Genomic DNA, 21331 nt, shown 5'->3' on the forward strand with positions numbered 1-21331 from the left:
GTTCAGAGGAAAGCACCCTGCAAGCCTTATGAGTAAAATTGCTGCCATTGTGGGAAAAAACCATTTCTCTAGGGTCAAAAAGAACTGGATTTATATTCCAAGTGTGCTATGTGATTTTGAACAAATTACCTGACCTCTAGACTTAATTTTCTTAATTTCTTCATTTTCTGCTTTAGTATTCAATGAAAATAGGCAATTCCTATCATTTATTAAAATCATTAAAATTAATAAAAATCATTAAAAATTATAAATTTTAAAAATTAAAAATTCTATATGCAAGTTTTTGTGCTTTAGAGCCTGTGGAGGGTACAAATAAGATGGATCTTTTGTTTTGAAACTTAAGCCTAGTAAGGTAGTAATGTCAGATAACACAAATATATTATTATTATGGAGTTTATGACATGTGATGAGTTATAACAAGAGATATTTGTAAAAATTTTCTCACTCAGGACTTGGTTTAATTAGAAACCATGTACTTTAAGGAATAAAAGTACATATTATGAGTACCTTTCCTACCAAAGGGACTAAAGGGGGAGTAGAGGTAGCATACTGGTGGGAAAGAACACTAGACTTGGAGTTAAAAGGCAGGCATTTAAGTCCTGTCTCTGACTCCTTATTTGCTATATGATTTTGGGATTGTATAGCTGTTCAAAGAAAAGGCAAAATAGATAGGCCCTGATTCAATTTTCTCTTGTGTAATTAAGGGAGTAGGATTATATAGCTATATGAACTGCTTTCTAGATGTGTAATAGAATTTTAAAAATATGTTTTTGGATATCTTTTATATTTAATTGTCATTTCTGGAAATTGACACCTTTCAAAGAACACATTTGTAGTAATTGAGTAAGATTCATAACATTTGAATCTGGAACAAACTTCAAGGGTCATCTACTCCAAGTCCAGAAAAGCAAAGATTCTTGCCCAAGTTGCAGCTGTTAAATACAAAACTGGTATCAAAGCCTAGGACCTCTGACTCCAAAATCAGTGTTTTTTCTATCCTACCATTTATCCTCTTGGAGGTTGGGATATATTTTGTTAAGCTTAATTGTTTGTTTAGAGGTTAAGGAACTTAATTTGTGATCCTGCGCAAGCCACTTAACTTGACCTCAGTTTCCTCTTCTGTAAAATGAGGATAATGATAGCACTTAACCTCACTGGGTTGTGGTATATTCTTACTTTAAACACATTTTCAATTGCACGTAGAAAATTTAAAGGTAGAAATTGTAGTTAAGTATTTTTTGTAAGTTTTACTTGGATCTGTTGAATAATTTTTGAGGAAGACAATTCTGTATCCTAGATTATGGAATTAGTTACATGTCTTTTTCCTTTTAACAAAAGTATTTCAAAATTTCATATCATTTACCTTGGTGCTTGAATATATGCAAATTCAATCCTGAAGAAAAAGTCTCCTGCTTCATCATATCTCAAAATATGTGTGATTTCATCATTTTGGGTACTTTCACCACTAATTATATTTTGTGATCCTTGCAACTTTTTAGTAATTAGGTTCATCAAATTGCTATTGCCAAAAAATGTATCACCTTTCAACTTGTGATGATGTACTTAACTATTTTGGTCCTCATACAATATGATAGGGTATCACTCAAAGCTTTTCTAGTTTGTTGGAAATCTTCACATTTCACATTTAACCTTCATGAATATAAGTTTTTGTGAAGGAAAAAAAGTTACAAGTAATGTTAATATCTTATAGAGGAACTTGAAAATTAAGGAAAATGGTTTCATGCTTTGGGGTTCAGTGTTGATTCTGTTTTTTTTTCTTCTTTAGTTGCGCACTCAGAGAAGAAACGTCTTAGGAAACCAAGCAAGTGGCTTCTGGAATATACAGAAAAATATGACCAGATATTTGCCCCCAAGAAAAAACAAAAGAAGGTACAGGAACAGTTGCCAAAGGTGAGTATGAATTCTTTACAATCTTTTTTCAACTGCTCTTTGATATATGCTTTTACAATTTTTTATTTTCATCCTATAAACTTGGCTGTTTTGATTGTTTTTCATTGTTGTTAGGTAAGTTCCTTAAAAGAAAATGAAGTTCAGACTACACAGTGTCAACCTAGCACTGATCTCCAGAATAAGCCAGTGGAAGAGAGCTCTTCAACCAAAGAGGATCCGCCTGTTCTTGAGAGAGAGGCTCCATTTTTGGAAGGACCAATAGGTCAGTCTGAACTTGGAGGTGGAAATGCAGAATTGCCAGAACTGACCTTGTCTGTGCCAATCACACGTGAAGTTTCTTCTTGGTCTTCACTGGATTCAGAAGAGCCTTCATTGAAACCAAGTAAGGAATGTGTGGAGTATGTGGAATGAACTAATTCTATGTGGAGTGTAAAAAATATTGGATTGAGAGTCAGGAGCATTTGGTTTGATTTGGTCTCAACTCTACTACTAATTTAGTTGGTGACTTTGAACCTGTCACTTGTGCTTTCCAAACCTCACTTGTCAGACAACTGTAAAATACGAGTGTTTGAGTAATGAGCTTGAGTTGTTCCAATGACTTACATTAAATCAACTTAATAAAATGCTAGTAATAGTGGTACATTTTCTGAACAAGTGTTAGGAGAAGAGGTAAAGGAACATACAGAGATATTTAGGGTTTTCCGGTCATCTCAGTATTGTAGCATATTAGGTGCATTTTTTGATATCTCTTGTCCAATGTGAATTGTGCTCAAATGAGAAACAGATGTGGCAAAAAGAGACCAATAAATATTTAGCACCATTGAAATGTTTAATGGCCCTATGTGTTCTGGAATCATTTCAGGGTTCAGATTTAGGGGAAAGCAAATTTTTTCAACACTACACAAAATTGTGTGAAAAAAAGGAATTTAAACACAAATGTACTATAGTCTTAGTAGAGACAATATTACCTTTTAGCTGATGTGTTTTAGAGATATATTTATTACTGTTCTTTTTATACTACATAGAGGCTGGTTTTTCAGATAGTGAATAGAGAGAGAGAAAACCTACTTAAAGTAGATTGAATCATTTGAGTATACTCATAAATGTGATGCTGGGTATAAGTTGGATTTGACTTATCGTACTATACTTGAAAAATTAATAGCTTTTACCTAGCTTTTTTGTCAATCTTTATGTTAAGCTAATAAGGAGAAATTATATTTCAGGAAATTATGAAAGTAAGCGTCAGAGGAAGCCTACAAAAAAGCTCCTTGAATCCAATGATTTGGACCCTGGATTTATGCCCAAGAAAGGGGATTTGACACTCCTTAGAAAGGTATGGGTTGTTTTTGTTGTTATTTCTTTGTTTTTGTTTTCTTTTTTGAATCCTTAGAGTTGAAAGGTAATCAAATGATTTAAAAATCAGTCTCCAAGAAGAGGTGAGAAAATGAACCTCTTCCCTTTTCAGAATTGTGGAATATTACAAATAGTCTCAAAGTCACTCAGGGCATTCGTTAATTTAGCTGAACTGATTGTTTTCTTTTAAATTCTTCATGGTAAGGAATGACTGGACAGAGAATGGTCAAAGAATATGTTCAGAAATTAAGGTAATAGGAGCAGCTAGGTGGTACAATGGATAGAGCATCAGGTCTGAAGTCAGGAAGACCTGGCTTCAAACACGTCCTAGTTGCATGACCCTGGGCAGTCATTTAACCCTAATTGCCTACCGTTTGTCCTTCTCACTCAGTTGTTACTAAGATAAGTAAGAATTAAAAAAAATAAAGAAAGTAATTAAGGAATATAAAAACCAAAGGAATAGAACTTCAAAAATTGAAAATCAATTCCTAGATTGTTTAAAAACCTTTTATAGTGAATACTGTCACTATTATAATATGTATATGTGTATATATGTATACACATATGTTATATGTGAGTACTATTTAATATGCATTTAATATGCATATAGATAGTATACATTTTTTTGAATGAAGTGGGAGATGTCTGAATTATTGGGATAAAGATACAATGGACTATTATAACTAGTCGCTATTGTAAATAGAGAGCTGGATCTGGAGATAAATATATATTATGGTAAATTATATTTTATATACACATATGAGTGGTGCTACTACTAGCAATAAAAGTGTAAGCACATAATGTGATTGTTAAATTTCTTACAGTTCTTGTGAAGAATTCATTTTCTGATATAGATGATATCATTGATCTTTTCTCACACACACACTTCATTGACATAAACTGAAAAAAAGTTTAAATAAATAAATAAGTGATATCAATACAGATAAAATCAGAAGGATTTTCAGATATAGATGGGGACAATCTTTGTATTAAATATCTATAAAAGAAATCTTGACACCCCAAATCTCTAGAGCATTGAAAATCTATAAGATTAAGAGCCCTCCTCCAGGAAGGAGACTAAAGGATAAAGGAATAGAAACCATCCATAACCATGTAAAATAAATGTTCAGAATTACCCCCCCCCCCCAAAAAAAAAATCAGAGCAAGAACAATCTTAAGGTATTATTTCCATTATCCATCAAGTGAAGTGAGAAAACTCATCCTTGGAGGAACTATGGAAAGAGGCAGGCTAAATAACTGATGAAAAGCTTTGAAGTGTTCTGGAGAAATCCAGTTTGGAATTAGGCAAGTTAAATTCATTTGCTTCTATCCAGGAATTCCACTTTGGAAGATATACCCGAAGCATGTTATTAAATAAGAAAAGGAGAAAGGTATAGTTTGGATACTTGTTGGGAAAGGTGTTGCATCAAAATAACCAGTAAATTCTTTAAAATACATATAGTTTTAAGGGATAGCTGGGTAACTCGGTAGTTTGAGAGCCAGGCCTAGAGATAGATCCTAGGGAGGTCCTAGGTTCAAATCTGGCCCAGACACTTAACCCCTGTTGCCTAGCTCTTACCACTCTTTTTGCCTTGGAACCAATACATAGTACTGATTCTGAGGTGGAAGGTAAGGGTTTTAAAAAATAAAATTATATATATAGTTTTAGTCAGTGTGCCTCTTTCTGTTTTTGTTCTTATGACTCCATATTTCTTAATTGGAAATAATAATTTTTTTAATAATTGGAATTGCTAATAATAGGTAACATATCACTTTAAGGTTTGCAAAGTATTTTACACATGTTGTTTCTTTTGATCCTCACAGTAATCTTGTCTGGTGGTTGTTGTTATCACCACAATTTTAGAGGTGAACAAACTGAGTGACTTGCTAAGGGTCATATAGCCACTAAAGGATACTACCGTATTAGAATTTTGGCCTTTCCAGCTCCATATCCACCTCTCTATTCACTATAGCAACTAGTTATAATAGTTCATTATAAACAGGTCTTTTCTCCCATTTATAACACTACTAGGGTTGTAATCATAGTATCAAGATTATTGGATCAAAGGGAATAAATAATTTGGTTAGGATCTTGTTATCAAACTACTTCATACTTTAGTTTTGTCGCTTAGTGTCAAACATTGAAAAAAACTATTGAAAACAATAGAAAGTTGCTGCCTAAATTTTTATGGAGCGGCTCCCGGTAACAAAGTGATTCCATGAATGAAATGTACTACTTATTTAATGTTAGTGCACACCAGAAATGTAGTTGTGGAATTTGAAGCTTCATGCTCAAAGCAATAATTTCTTCATGAGAAAGAAAGCATTTGTTTGTTTCTGAATCCAGATATTACTGTTACTGCTATATTCTGTTGGTACTCATGACCTTATTTGATCATCATGACCCTCCATAGAAGAAAAATTGCAAATGGGGCAATACTAGTGCAGTGTTAGAAGAGTACTTTCTCTGGAATCAGACATTCATACTCACTTTGGACAATTTATTCCCTCTGTGACCTTGGCCAAGTCACATCATCTCCTTATATCATCTTATATTCCTTATCTGCAAAATTCAGTTAGACTAGATTGCCTTTTAAGTGCCTTCCAACTCCAGGTCTATGATCCTAAATAGTTTATTCTTCAATGATAGGTAGTTGGAGGAATTAGGAAACATGATTCTAAAAGCTTTTACTTTTATGAGAGCTTTTAGTCCATTAAAAACAAAAAAAGAAATAAACAGGACCCCTACTCGGCAAGCTATTTCTTGTAACAGAATAAAAAAGGATCAAAAAGTAGATGAACAAAACTGACACAACCATAGGTCTTTATATGAAATGTTCCACACCTGTTGATTTCCCATACCTCCAAAGAAGAGGGCTATTCAGTGTCTTAATGTTTCTCAACTCTTTCCATGCAGCTATGGGTCATTGAGTTTTTTGTTATTTTGTTCTTTCTATTTACTTTATTGTTGTCATTGTGTTTATTGTTTTCTTGCTTCTGCTTACTTCATTTTGCATCTTATGTTCGTATATAGAGCTTGCAATCCTTACCTAAAGATTTTGTATCCATTCTTTATTATGGCATGCTGATATTTTCCTGGACAGCTACAGGGTCCAGTGGATAATGTGCTTGCTCTAGAATCAGGAAGACTCATTCTGAAATTAAAAGCTGGCCTCCAACATGCACTAGCTGTGTGACCCTAAGCAAATCACTTTACCCTGTTGGCTTCAGTTTCCTCATTTCTCAAATGAGCTGGAGAAGGAAATGACAAACTATTCTAGTATCTATGCCAAGAAAATCCCAAATGGGGTTACAAAGAGAAAGATACAACTGAACAGCAGTATTCTGTTACTTTACATATCATCATCTGTAAATTGTTTCCCAAATAATAGGCACCTACCTTGTTTCCCATTTTTTGCTACCACTAAAATTTTACCATTAAGTTTTGGTTTATGTGTACCTCTTGCCTGTACTCTATTCTGAATTTCCTTTTCTACACATTTTAAGAAATTAGATAGTGGCCCTCTTCTTTTGTATTAATGTTACTTTCTTTCTGACTTTTTGATTGTCTTGAGGTACATGCCTTATGGCTTGTGTGCTGGAGGGGGCTGCTCCCCTCCCCCTCTCCACCATCCCTGAGGACATTTCTCACATGCTCCGCCCCTCTGTCTAGCAGCCAAATGGGAGCTTTTCCTTCCTCCCTGTCAGGGGTAAGGAGGATTGGGTCTCACATGGGTGTGAAGGTTACAGTTTGGGCACTCAATCTCTAAAGATTCGCCATCACTGCCTTAAGGTATATAGTTCTCTTGAGTCAGAAGGTATATATAGACATGGTAGCCACTTTAAAAAAACAAAAAAACACGAACCTTTTATCTTCTGTCTCAGAATCAGTAATGTATATTGCTTCCAAGGCAGAAGAGCAGTAAGGACTAGGCAGCTGATGTTAAGTGACTTGCCCAGGGTCATATCTCTAGAAATGTCCGAGGTTAGATTTGAACCCAGGACCTCCCATCTCTAGGCCTAGCTCTTAATCCATTAAACCACCTCACTACTCTTTATATTCGCTAGTTTTTGTAAAGCAAAATTCAAAACTGCTTTCTAGAATGGTTGGACTAGTTCACAGTTACATCAGCCACGCAAGCTTGTCTTTGGTGAATCTTTCTCTAATGCTTCTCCAGCTTTTCTATCTTTGCATTTTGATGTGGTAAAAAAACCTCTGAGTTGATATGATCTTCACTTCTCTTATTGTTGATTTTTAACACTCTTTTATGTGGTTTAAGTTTAATAGTTTGCATTTCTTTTGAAAAATGCTTGTTAATATTAATTTTTTTTCCTTTGGAGAATAGTTCTTGATTTTATGTACTTATGTTGCTTTCACTGTGTATCTTGGCAATAAGAACCTTATCAGAGATTTTTTAATGCAAAGATTATTTACTTAATCTGATTTGTCTGATTTTTTTTTATATGTAAAACCTTTTCACCTGTATTTGAAATTAGCAATTTATCTTTTGTCCTCATCTTTTTAACTATATCCCTTTTCTTCTCACAATTTAACTCTAAAGCAAAACATCCAAACTATCTCTGACCTCTTCATCATTTTTCACAACATCTGGTCTTTTATCAATTATAATTTTTTAGAAATATTTCTTTTCTTTAAATGCCCTTTTCCCCTCTTCCTTCCTCCTTTGCTCTCTCCCTCCTTCCATAACACTTGTGAGACAGAAGGGCAAGGGCTAGACAAGGAGTTAGATGACTTGCTCTGGGTTGCACAGCCAGGAAATATATTGAGGCCAGATTTGAACACAAGTTCCCTGACTCCAGGCCTGTCACTCTATCCACTAAGCCACTTACCGGCCCCTTAAATTCCCTTTCTTAATGTAGTTTTTTTATGACTTCTCATAAGCCTGTGCCCATGGCCAAATACGGATCATCTATGATGACCAGAATTTGAAACCTTGTTCTACCAACCTATATCTAGTTCTTTTCCTACAAATATCAAAACATTAAATTTCAATTTTTCCTCATAATTCTAACCAGTCTTATTTCCTATGAACTTTTAAAAAATTTATAACAAGAAAAATAACATTCTTATATACATAGCAAAATAGAAAAAAATATTCTGTGTGAAATCTTGAATCTCCTAATATTACTATTTGCTTTTGATTTTTAAAAAGTACCTTCATATTACTTTCATTTGTACAACTTGTCTGTGCTTCTGAATTTCCTTCTCTCTTCATTTTAAAAAATATTATGATGGCTTTCTTTTTTTGGATTACTATTGCTAACCACCCTACTCCCCTCCCCTTCTTCAACTATATTCCCCCCTCCCCCTTAATAAACAACAAAAAAAAGAAAGAATGAAAGAAAATCCTTGTATAAAAAATAATCCAAGTCAAGCAAAACAAATACAAACAGTGGCCAGGTTCTATCACCTGTTTGATCTTTTCTTATAGCATAATAATGTATTGTATTCCATTCATATATCAATTTGTTCAGATAGTTCCCAATTGTTTAAAACAGAGTAGCAGACTCAGCAATCTCAAGTGTACCCCAACCAGGTAAAAATATAATTGGGAAGGACAGCTAGGTAACTCAGTGGAATAAAGCCTGAAGGTTGGAGGTCCTAGGTTCAGATCTAGCCTCAGATACTTGTTACCTGTATGGCCCTGGACAAGTCACCTAACACTAGTTGTTATCCCTTACCACTCTTTTGCCTTGGAATGAATGCACAGTATTGATTCTAAAGTGGAGTTAAGGTTTGTTTGTTTATTTTTAAGTAATTGGGAAATATGACAAAATAAATAACATTTGCATTTTAATGCTAGGTCCTTATGCAGCCCACAGGGATCCTTATTTGTGGATTAGCAGCCCTCATTTGTATTTACATCACTGGTCTAAGTGGCAATCTTAGGCACCTCCTTAAGTTCTCTATAAATATCCCTCCTTCTATTCAGAAACTGAATTTGTTTTGTTTGTGATTAATCTGTTCCTGCTATTACCCTTCCTCTTTAAGCCTTTAACCCTTCTTTTATCTCCACTTTAAAGTTTGATATTTTTAAAAATAATCAACTGGGAGGGGAGTAATATATATTGTTTATAACCATTTTTTAGTTTGTTTCAAATAACAATAAAGTTCATCAATGTCCATCCCTTCCTCCATGTTTTTGACTTTTCACATATTCCAATTATGAGAATCATATCATTCTTTGCATCAGAAATGGTTAAACGTCCCTTATTCCATTAAGGGCCTGTTTTTATTTTTGTTTTTCCCTGGAGAATGATACGGCTTGGAAGGGTCAGTAGTCTTCAATGTAAATTTCTCGTGTGCCTTTTGGGATATTGTATTCTAGGATTTCCTCTTATTTATTATAGAAACTACCAGATTTTATGGGATTCTGAAAGTAGATGTACTTGGACTACTTGTCTTTGGATGCTTACTAGTTTTTTTTTTCTTTCTGGCTATGAAATTCTTAGCACTTTTTCCATTTGAGTTCCTTTCAGCAGGTAAATGGGTAGATTCATTCTTTCTGTACTTAGGTTCCAATTAGGTTCTAATAGATCTTATCAGATTTCAGTGGTGATTTCTTGAAAATGTAGTGTCTTAGATCTTTGCTTTTCGGGTTATATATTTAGATACAAAGATAGAACTTAAGGAGGTGCCTTAGATTACCTCTAAAACCAGTAGTGTCAAACTCAAATGACTTTCTTTCTACATCAGTATTTTTTGATTATTAGATATCTTTACATTTTCATTTTTTTCCCTGGCTTTTTATTTTGTTTGAATATTCCTATTTCATGGAGTCATTGATTTCTCTTTGGTTTATTGTTTTCAGGGAGTCCATTTGTTGGGTATATAGTTTACTACTATCTTGTTCTAAGTAAGATATTTATTTTCCTTCTGGTTTTTTCCTTTCTAACTTTCTTTCTTTTTTTTTAAATTTTTATCTAAATATTTAGATAGTGTTAGAAAAATGCCTTTTCCCCTTTAAGCCTCTGCTTGAAGTTATTGTGAAACTACTCTTATTTTTATGGATATCTAGATTTGTATTAATTTTTTTTGTATTGGTCAGTGTTAGATTTACTTATCTCTAGTTTTAGTCCTTGAATTAGGAATTAAGTTCCCAATTTAGGAAATTGAAAAAGGGAGCTTGGGGGACCAAGCCAGGGCTAGACTCTGCTATCTGCCTCCTATTTGGATCAGGGTGTCCTGCTGGGTCCTCTGGGTTTTTGCATTGACCTCTGCTTTCCCATGATCAGAACTCTAGCTTTTTGGATCTTTGAGGTTCTGAGCTTTGCATCTTGAGTCCTAACTGGCACCTTTGTCAGAAAGTTAGAGACCTTAATGCCTTTGGTCCTGGCCTGTTAGGATGAATCTGTGGTTCCTTGCTCCTTTTAAGCCATACAAGCTGTGTTGTATTCCTGACGGTTGCTGCTTCTCAGGCCTCCCGAGTTGTTTATGCTGGAACTTTGTCAGGGGAGGGCTTGACTTCTGCTGCTTTTAAATATATAGACTTGCAATTTCTAGTTGTCCTGGGCTTTCATTGCTAGAGCCACTTTTCCTATTGCCTGTGGATTTCTGGCTGTCTTTTTGGCAAACTCTTGGGGTGGAGATCACTTAACTTCAATTTTATCATTGTATTTCTTAAGTCATCAATTTTATAAGCATTATAATTTTGCTGGAATAGGTATGTAGGACCCAGGTACTCTACTTCTTTTTTTAAGAGCTATCGTAATAGGAATTCTCTCCCCATGGCTTCTTAGAACATATCCTCTGTTCCTATCAAGTTCCTATCTTCTCTTATTTCCTGAATGAACCAAATAATTTTTTCCTTATTCTTTTTTATTGCTCCCATCTACTCCCATAGCTTTCCTTGCTAGATCTAGCAATTGACGATGGGAATAGAAAGGGAAGAAAAAAAATAGAAGAGATATAGAGACATTGAATGGGACTTCTTGCAAAACCCAGATTTTGGAAAGTCATTCTACTAGTATGGACAGGTTGGTTTGGAGGTAAGTGATAGTTCAAGAGATCAGTTAGGAGAATTTTACAATAATGCTAGAAATATGGGTCTTGTGGTCAAGGTGACTAGTTTCATAAATGACATAGGTCTTTGTTGGATAAAAGTTGGAAGAGAAGAAGGAACTCTCAATATCAGTGTTGTGAAAGACGTTTAGTAATATCCTTTACTACCTTGTACTCTTGTTCCAGGTTTTCTACATTCTGGAAATCTGAACTATTCTTGAGTCTCTTATTATCTTGCCTTTATGAATTTTCATATCATGGCACCTTGCATACCCTCTTCCTGGAAATGTCTACCAGCACTGTTTCCCAGCTCACCTTCATCCTTCAGTAGTCTGTGAGGTTGAGGAATGACCGAGATTGCAAGGACTAGTTTCATGCTACACAAGTATACCAGTGTCTAAGGACCTAGGGCTAGGTATCAGACTTTGTACAGGAACAAATAATAGAATCAAATTTTAGTTTGGAGGACAGGATCTGAGCTAACGACGATGTTTGGTAGAGTACAAGGAAGATCCTTTTAAATGTTTTGGCCATATAGCCCTATAGCCTGGTCAAGATTGCTTCCTAACTCCTACTGCTGTAAAACTGTGAGACAAATTAGTTAGTTGTGAAATATATACCTCTAAATATTGGGGCCTTTTGTGGAGTTTCCCAAAACCTGTCAAACTGTGCACTGATGACTAGGTTATGGAAAGTGCCTTGGTAGATTGTGGAAATTAGGTGAACAGAGAACCTGGAGCTTCTCTGATAGACATTGTCAGTTTCCAGATATATAAATTACTTAATCACTCTAAGATCCCATTTTTTATTACCTTTAAAAATTGGAGTAATAATATTTATATTACCAAGATCATATGATGTTTATGAAGAAAATGGTTTGTAAACCTTAAAGTGCAATAGAAACATGAATAATTGTTAATGATATCAATACTGTCCACATTTGGACAGTCATTAGAGAATGTTTACCTTAAAAGCACTCACCCCCAGAAGTGCTCTTCTAATTTAAGCTCTAAAGCTCTTAGTTGCTTGGTGTAATTTATAATTTTTATTAACTAAAGAGAAAGATAGCTGAAAATTTATTTTCTCGTTTTCTAAGCTTAGTATCCAAAATACTTGTCCAAAATCAGTATTTGTTCAAACATCAATTGCACTTGTTTACTTAAATCTAACTGGTATAAAACACAAACATTGCTTATAATTGGTATTATTTACCAAATGTCCCCTTGTTTGATCTTATTTTAAAACCCTTATCTTTTGTCTTAGAATCAATACTAAGTATCAGTTCCAAGGCAAAAGAGTGGTAAGAACTAGGTCAGTGATGGCAAACCTTTTAGAGATGGAGTGCTGTGTCCTGCCCCCATTCTGCCCCCTAAACTGCCCCCTAAACAGACACCTCCCACTCCCCCCTCTTAGTACCTTGCTGCCTCCCCAGTCTTCCTCTTACCCCAGCCAGGGGAGGGAGGAAACACTCCCATTGGGCTGCTGGGCAGAGAGGCAGGTGATGAGAGGTGTGTAGGTAGAGGGGGGAGAGAGTTGCCCTAGTGCTCTACTCCCCTCTAGCTACGTGCTATGCCATGAGGTATGCTCCTCTCAAATCTAGCTCCCCTCCAACTCCATCACCTTTACCACAGATTCAACAGCCTGCCATCTGCACACACACACCCACACCCACACACCCCACACCTTACCCAGACAGGCGAGCGAGAAAATGCTGGGCAGAGGGGTAGGTCATGTGAAAAATGGCCTCAGGCACCTGGAGAGGGGTAGGGGAATAGCTTCATCCTGAATCCTTCTGGCTTTCTATGAACAAATTTTGGCCAGTGACTGTGGGTGTGCCCATAGAGAGTGCTCCACATGCTATCTTTGGCACCTTTGCCATAGGTTTGCCATTACCAGGCTAGGCAGTTGGGGTTGAGTGACTTGCCCAAGGACCCAGCTAGAAAGTGTCTGAGATCAGGTGTAAACCCAAGACTTTCATTTTTCCAGTCTGACGATCTACTGAGTCATCTAGCCCCCTGAAACCCCTTTGTCCTAAAAAAAAATTTTTTTCTGTTGATGCCATGTGTTTTCACTCTCACTTCTGGATTCACTTGTTGGATTGTCTCAGACCCAATCCAAAGAATCAAACCCTACCTTTTCATAAAGAAAACGAGTTAAGCAAAAGCATCTGATCCCATGTGACTCTACAGCAACAATCTGTCCTGGCCATTTGGAACATTCTTTCATGTGGTTTGTAGTTCTTCTTTTGAGAACTCTTTGATCATATCCTTTGACCATTTATTCATTAGTTTTCCAGTTTCAGGAAAGTTAATTGTTTTATCTTAGGTAGTTGTCTCTTTCCGATTTTTAAGAAAACATCTCTTATTGTATCTCTGAATAATATATAACATATTGCTATGGCATGCAAACTGTAAATTAACTTTAGTAACATTCATTTTTATTTTGGCACAGCTGGATCACTGAATATTCCCCCAGATGAGTTGTTCCTTTTTTTTTTTTAAGAGCACTTTGTAATAGAATCTATACAAGTATTTTGTATGCTTTGGAGAATTGATCACTAAACATTTTATATATTTTGTAGTTGCTTGTATGGCATTTCCCTTTCTAGTATTACTTCTTTGGTTTTGTTAGCTGTTGATTTTTGAGGGTTTATTTTGTGATCTGCAACTTTGGTGAAATGATGAATTATCTTGGTTAGTGACCTTAATGATTTTTCTAAGCAAATAGAAATGATTTTATCTACTCCTTTCTTAATAATGCTTTTTAATTTCTTAACTCGTCATTGTTGCTAGCACTTCCAGAATTTAGTCAAATAATAAAGGGGAGAATGGGCATCCTTGTTTTATTCCATTATTTATTGGTAAAATTTCTAGTGTACCCCATTGCATATGACACTGCTTTGGATTTTAAATAGATAAATTTTATGATCGTAAAAAGTTCCCATTATTCCTACACTTCACATGTTTTTAGCATGTTTTTTTTTAATCTCTCAAAATTATCATGAGTTTGATTGTTTTTCATTACATTGATTTTTCTTCTAATGTTGAACCATTTTTGCATCCCAGGTGTAAATCCAATTTGGTCCTGATGATTGAGTTAATGGATGAATAACTAGTCAATTTGACAATATTTTAATTAATTAAAAGATTTGAAACACTGTTCATTAATTATATTGATCTCTCGTTCTCCTTCTATGCAGTACTACATTTGTCTTATAAAAGTGTATGAATGTTTCTGTCTTCCCATTGCTCTTCCAACAGTGACCTTCCTTGTATTGTTCGCTTTTTCCAGTTTGAAATTTTCTTATTATCAGTGACATGGAATATGTTCATAGTATCACACTTTTAGAGTAGAAATGACCTAATTGTGCTGGGTAGCCCATTTTAAAGATGGGGCCCAAATAGGTCATATGATTTACTAGCAAAGGTTATACAGGTAATCAATATTTAAACATTAAACTATGATTCATATGCTGACTCTAAATGCAGTGTTACGCTAAATTACACTGCCTCTATTTTCATGTGTTCATCCATATTTTCAATTTTTCAAAACAATTGATAACTTTTAACTCTTAATGCCAAAGGAGTGGCCTTTTGTCATATCTGTGCTTATTCCCTTTATATTTTACAGATCATGTAGTTGACTTTGGTTAAGGCCCTTCCATCTCTAAATCTGTGATCTTAAGTTTTTCATTTTGATGTTGATGATCACTTCAATCTCCAGTTTGAATAAGAATTTCTCTTATTGAACCCCAACCCCATAATTATGAAAGAAATCTCCCTCTGTTTTTTGGAATAAGCTTTTATATTCTTAATGAATATCCATTTATAACTTCTTGTGGTATGTTATCTAAAATGTTGATCTATATTCTAATTGCTAAACTATTTTACTGTTTTCTAGCTATTTTTGTCAAATAGATATTCCCCTATAAGGTGTTCTAGTCTATTATTATTTTTTATTTTTTTCCTTATCTTCTGTGTTACACTGATCTACTTTTCTGGGTTTTTTGTTCTGTTTTGTTGGGTTTTTTAAAAATCAGTACCCAATGATTTTGGTGATAACTTTTTCATAATATAATATGGGGTCTAGTAAAGCTATACGTACCCTTTCATTCCAAAATAATAAAATAATTCTTTTGGCAGAATTGTCTTTTATTAGAAATATGTAGTTTGATACCTAAAGTAGTGATAGAAAAAGACCCTATGGACCAATTCGATTGAGGACTATTGATGAGAATTCCTTGCAATGTAATTTCTGTTTTTTCAGAAATTATAATTTATTTTGATCAACTTTGGATGCATTATGGGGATGTAAAGATGCCTCAAAATTATGAATCATAATCAGTCATAAAAACAAAACAACAAAAGCCACACAAGGAAACTCAAACAGGTTGTCCAGAATATGCTGTGCAGCTGGATAGACTTCCCATTAGTCCTATAGTCTGATACATGATATATATCATGGACTAGAATTCAGAATGCTGGGTACAGAATTGAATAGGAAGGAAGAGAAAGTTATGTTGCATTTGGGAAATTATGCATTGCTTTTAGGGAGCCTCTTGTCCTACAGTGAAGCATACCTTTTTTTTAATGTTATTTCTTCTAATTTTTGTTGATGTCTTATTTAAAAAGTGTCTCAGAAGATTCAAAATTGTTGGTTTACCCAAAGTGTAATTGATGTATGTATGTAGGATAAGTAAGCTGAAATGTAAGATCAATGAATTTAAGTAGTAAAAAACACATTATTCCTGACATGGATCATCAGAAAAATAGGTTGCCTCATCATACAGGAAGATTTAGAGGTAATAGATGGACAACCTCAGTGTTACACTTATATCCATCTACTATTAGAAGGTCCAGATGAAGAATGATTATCAAGCATTTTTGGCAGTTTGCTGGTTAAGAATACTTAGATCACTTGTGGTCTGTGTTGCCAGAGGAAATATATATGCACATGCAACTGAGTTTGTTATATAAAATGTTTTCTTCTGAGTTGTTAAATTTTTTTAAGACGGATTAATATCTGGAATTGGAAATTCAAGTACCTTATTTCACTGTGTTCAGAATTTTCATTGTAATATAGTGCTAATTCTGCTTACCTGTTACTGTCTTTTTTCCTGGCGTCTTTATCCTTCAGGTAACAAGCTAATTAATGTATGATGGCTATGGAGGAGAAAGCCCATTTATCCCAAAATCTTGATTATTTGTGTCCTGGGCATTCATGTGAAATGTATGTTTTAGTAAACCTAATTATAATTACAATAACTTAAATTTTTTATTTTGGGGTTTATCAGACCCTTGAAATACATCATCTCATTTTATCTGGAATTATGTTAAGCCATTCTTCTCAATAATTTATGAGCCCAAAAGAACTTTCCACCTTACAGTTATAGTACTACCAGCCTCTACTATGCACAGAAACTTAAATGCTACGTGACAGGGTTTTACATTCCTCTTATTAATTGCTAATTCTCTCTTGATAGATTTGTAATGAAAAAGGTCCTGCTTTTAGTTTTTTGCCACATGATTTAATCTCTTCAATGAGGATGTAGCTTGCTTCCATTCAGTTATTTCTCCTTTTTATTAGTTTTATATATATGTAACATATATACGTGTGTGTGTGTGTGTGTGTGTGTGTGTGTGTGTGTGTGTGTGTGTGTAATTTATTGTTGGGCCATTACACATAAAATTCATTAAGCTCCTTCATTTTCTTCATGAGGAAACTGAATCATAGAGATGTTCTGCTTATGTTTTGCTTATGATCACTTAGGTAATAATTACTTCTGTAGTCAAACTAAGCATTATCTCTGCCTACTCATTAACTTCTCATTTAGCCTTTCATTAGTAAAGTAAGTTCCTCTGTTTATAACAAGGTCTCCTATATTGTAAAACTCAGATGATATTTATCTTGCTCTTACACAGTGTTATAATACTGGTCACTTGGAGAATGATATTTCTGGATCATGTACAACGCTTACATCTTTGGAGTTTGGTGAAGGTAAGTGTTTTGGAAACAAAAGAAATATCTAGGATATTAATATTTTCTGTGGTACCTTTTATAATAGTGTTCCTTTTGGGGATGTATCATGTCTAGGATTACTTAAATTTGTATAGAAAGAAACAGCTAATCATCAAATGAGGTTTCTACAATTCTGCTTTAGAATTTTTTTTAATGATACCCCACAAATAGTACTTTTTAGTTAAATTGGGGAGGTAGTTGAAAATTTCAGCTCAAAATGCCCCCAATATGCTACTTGGTATAGTTTCGAGGTTCCTATATAGGAATAGGTGCATACTGCCCTCTTGCATATTGAGCTCCTTTTCCATGTCATTAGTAAAATGTTATAAAGCCTTTCCTGAAGAGACATCAGGTGAAAATAGACTCAGGTCTTCTGCCTGGTCATCGCTGAACAAATTCCCACAGCCCCTTCTCTAGGCATATAGTTGCCCATGTGGTCTTTTCAGAAGAGTCTGGTTTATTGCAGAATTGAATAGCTTCGGTTGCTGGCAAAATTCTTGAAACTAAATTTTGTAGAGAATAAAATATTGGTTATTACATTTTTTTTAAGAATACTGAGAAAGAGCTTTGCATTCAGGAAGAACTAAGTTAACTTCTGCATCTGCTGGCTAGCTATTTAATGCATTTATAAGAAGTGCATACTAAGTGGGCAGCTGAATGGTTCAGTGGATTGAGAGTCAGGCAGTCCTGGGTTCAAATTTGGTCTCAAACACTTCCTAGCTTTGTGATTCTGGGCAAGTCACTGAACCTCCATTGTCTAGGCCTACCACTCTTCTGACTTGGAACCAACACACAGTCTTGATTCTAAGTTGGAAGTTAGGACTTTAAATCAATTAATTAGCTAATCAATTGTTTTGAGAATAGGAGTACATACTATGTGCTAGGCAAAGATACCTGCTACATGTGTCTGTGACCACAGAAATTCACTTACCTTTCCATGTTCTACACAGTATCTGAGATTCTTAAATGTCATTACAGTGGCTGATCTGAATTGGTGGAGACAGTTTCTATATTTAGCTCCCACACCTGAATCATAGGTCAAGATTCCTAAAAAGTCTGAAAAACTTACTATGGGAGTGTGCAGACATTGGTCTTACGTGTTTCTTTAACTGACTTAGTTTATATAACATTTTTTTTCCTGGTGTGCCTTCTGATGCCATAGAATGATAGCCTAAGGGCAGCTGGGTGACTATGGATAGAGAGCCAGATCTGGAGATGGGAGGTCCCAGGTTCAAATCTAGCCTAAGACACTTCCTAGCTGTATAACCCTGGGCAAGATCTTGTTAACTTTTTTTTGCTTCTATTTCACACTCTTGTTTCATGTTGAGCCTTAAATTGTACTAAATTTATGGTTTGTTGGGGTTTTTTCCCCAAATAAACTGTCTTATGTGTCTCATATAGTCAGTACTTTTATAATTAACTTTTTAAAAACCACGTGACCATTAAATCTTATCTTGTTAGATTTAATCCCAATTGCCCAGCTTTTATTGCTCTCTTGACTTGTAACTAATACATGGTATTGATTCTAAGATAGAGGGTATCGAGATTTTTGCCTTTTTTTTTTTTAAGTTATTAGCCAAGAGCTATTGACTATTAGAAATGGTGAACTAATGTACTATGCCATCTAGTATGGTGTCTTCAGCCTTTGTCCAGTGTCCTTTGAAATGCCAAGTTCTATTGCCCAGTTCACCTTTTTGAACAGCTTTTTGTAGGAAGTTTTTCCTCATTTGGAGCAAAAATCTACCTTCTATTTCTACCTATCATTCTTTCTAGAATTAAGCAGAATAACTCTTATTTCTTTTTCTTCATGTCAGCTGCCTCATCTCTTCATATAGCAAGGCTTTGAGTTGTTACATCACTCTAGTCTCCTTTCTCTGCTTATGTTCTACCATGTCAAAGTCCTCTGTAAAATATAGTTCTGAGAACTGAAAAGTATGGCAGCCATGCTCTGTTTAGGATCATTTTCAAAAGGACTCTCACCTCCATTTTACACTTTGCTTCTGTTAATGCAACCCAAGATCATGTTAACTTTTTTGTTGCTTCTATTTTACACTCTTGTCTCATATTGGGCCTTAGGTAACACTAAATCTAAAAAAAATTCTTCAAATAAACTGTCTTAAGTGTCTCATCTATTCCATACTTATAGTTAATTTTAAAAAAATGACCATTACATCTTAACCTTCTTAGATTTAGGCCATTGTTCTTACTTTTCAAGATTCTTTTGCAACTTAATTATATCAATGAATATGTTTTATCATTTTTTATTTTCATTGGTATACCTTCTGTATATCTTCATTCAAATTACTGAAAAAATCTTAACCTCATGACATCTAAAAATAGAGTCCTGATGTTCTGTCCTAGGGAACTTCTTCCATATGAACAATGATCTGGTAATCCTCGGCCTTTATATCTAAAGTATTTTGTTTAAATAATTACTTGAAATCTATTACTACCCAATTATATTGGGAAGCATTAATGCCTTCACAGTTCAACATGTCAGTATATAAAGTTAAATTAAGTAATTTTTCAACACTAAACTTTTTTAAAATGCATTGTTTAAGGGGCAGCTAGGTAGCTCAGTGGATTGAGAGTCAGACCTAGAGACGGGAGGTCCTAGGTTCAAATCTGACCTCACAGACTTCCCAGCTGTGTGACCCTGGGCAAGTCACTTAACCCCTGTAGCCTAGCCCGTACCCCTTTTCTGCCTTGGAGCCAATACACAGTACTGACTCCAAGGCAGAAGGTAAGGGCTTAAAAAAAATTTTTTTTTTTTTAATTTCAGGCCTTTGAGGCAGCTTAGCTGTGCTATCCTGGACAAATCACTTAACCCAATTGCCTAGACTTTGCCCTTCTCTTTTAGAATTGATACTAAAGCAGAAAGTAATTTTAAGACAAAAAGTAAAAAATTCTTACCCTTCTACATCCTAAAATAAGCTATAAAAATGTAGAAACAGCTTAATATAAGATTTTAATTTTTAACAAAATAATTTTTTAGTTCTGTTTGACCTTATCTGGTTTTTTCTAGCACCCATAAAAGAGTCTACAAAATCATAGAAATATAGATTTGAAATCTTAGAGGTCATCTGTTTTAATATCAGCCTAAATAGGAATTCCTTTTTCAACATTCAAAACAAATGGTTATACATTCCCTGTTGGAAAACCTTTCTTTGCTCTTCCTTGAATTGTGAGTGATATTATCTTAATTTTTCCTTCTCAAATTACATGAGACATTAGGAAAGAGCCTCTGTGGAGAAGAGCATTCTCTCCTTTTTCATGATCCTGAAGATCTGTTGATAGTACGTAGAAATCTACTAGCTAGGTTTCTTGATGAATAGCAACACTTAACCAATGATTTAGTATTTAGCTAATAATCCATGTTCCTCACTAGTCACCTAAAGAAGGCATGAAACAAATACATAAATACATTTCAGTTATGGTCTTTATTAACAACATTTAGGGAAATGTCAGTGAGTAGTATATTTTATTTGTTCAGTAGTACAATTCAGTGTGATCTCTTACCTTGGAAAGTAGTTAACAGGTGAATAATAGTTTTGTTGTTAATAATTTCTTGTTCTAGGTACAAACAAGGTCTTTGAAAAACAAAGGAAGCGAAAGAGGCAAAGGCATGTTGCAGCACATTGTAAGAAAGTGAGAAATGAAGATTCTTCACGGGAGGCTCAAAATTCTGAGGTACAGCTGGATTCTAGGATATGTCCCTTCCAAATGGAACCTTCCCTTACCAATCACCTCTCTTTTCTCTAGTCTTCCTATAACAATATTAATAGAAGGAAGCAGCCACATAAAATATAGGATCCATTTGCATAAATAATATCATAGGATCTTTCTAAAGGTCTCATAATTATGTGCTTTAGGTGTGAGGATTGATTATATAGCAAAATTATTGAGCAAACTTTTTCTAAAATTTCATCTTAAATAATCCTATAGTTGTGAGTGGAATTCATATTTATTCCACTTGTATTCTCCACATTGAAAACAATTCAGCCAACTTAAGACCAACACATGCTA

General features: G+C 34.6%; 1 protein-coding gene across 22 annotated transcripts in view; it reads left to right on the forward strand.

Moving 5' to 3' along the window:
• The window catches only part of NSD1 (nuclear receptor binding SET domain protein 1), a 163357-nt gene that overhangs the window by 96573 nt on the left and 45453 nt on the right, over positions 1 to 21331 (forward strand). For all 22 annotated transcript variants that reach the window (XM_056811681.1, XM_056811665.1, XM_056811673.1 and 19 more), the window contains 5 exons: positions 1787 to 1911; positions 2026 to 2293; positions 3135 to 3244; positions 17209 to 17284; positions 20883 to 20995. In XM_056811681.1, the coding sequence (XP_056667659.1) occupies positions 1787 to 1911; positions 2026 to 2293; positions 3135 to 3244; positions 17209 to 17284; positions 20883 to 20995 (692 nt within the window). The remainder of the gene's footprint in view (positions 1 to 1786; positions 1912 to 2025; positions 2294 to 3134; positions 3245 to 17208; positions 17285 to 20882; positions 20996 to 21331) is intronic.

Source organism: Monodelphis domestica, chromosome 1 (genome assembly GCF_027887165.1).
Source record: "Monodelphis domestica isolate mMonDom1 chromosome 1, mMonDom1.pri, whole genome shotgun sequence".
In the NCBI taxonomy this organism is placed as follows: Eukaryota; Metazoa; Chordata; class Mammalia; order Didelphimorphia; family Didelphidae; genus Monodelphis; species Monodelphis domestica.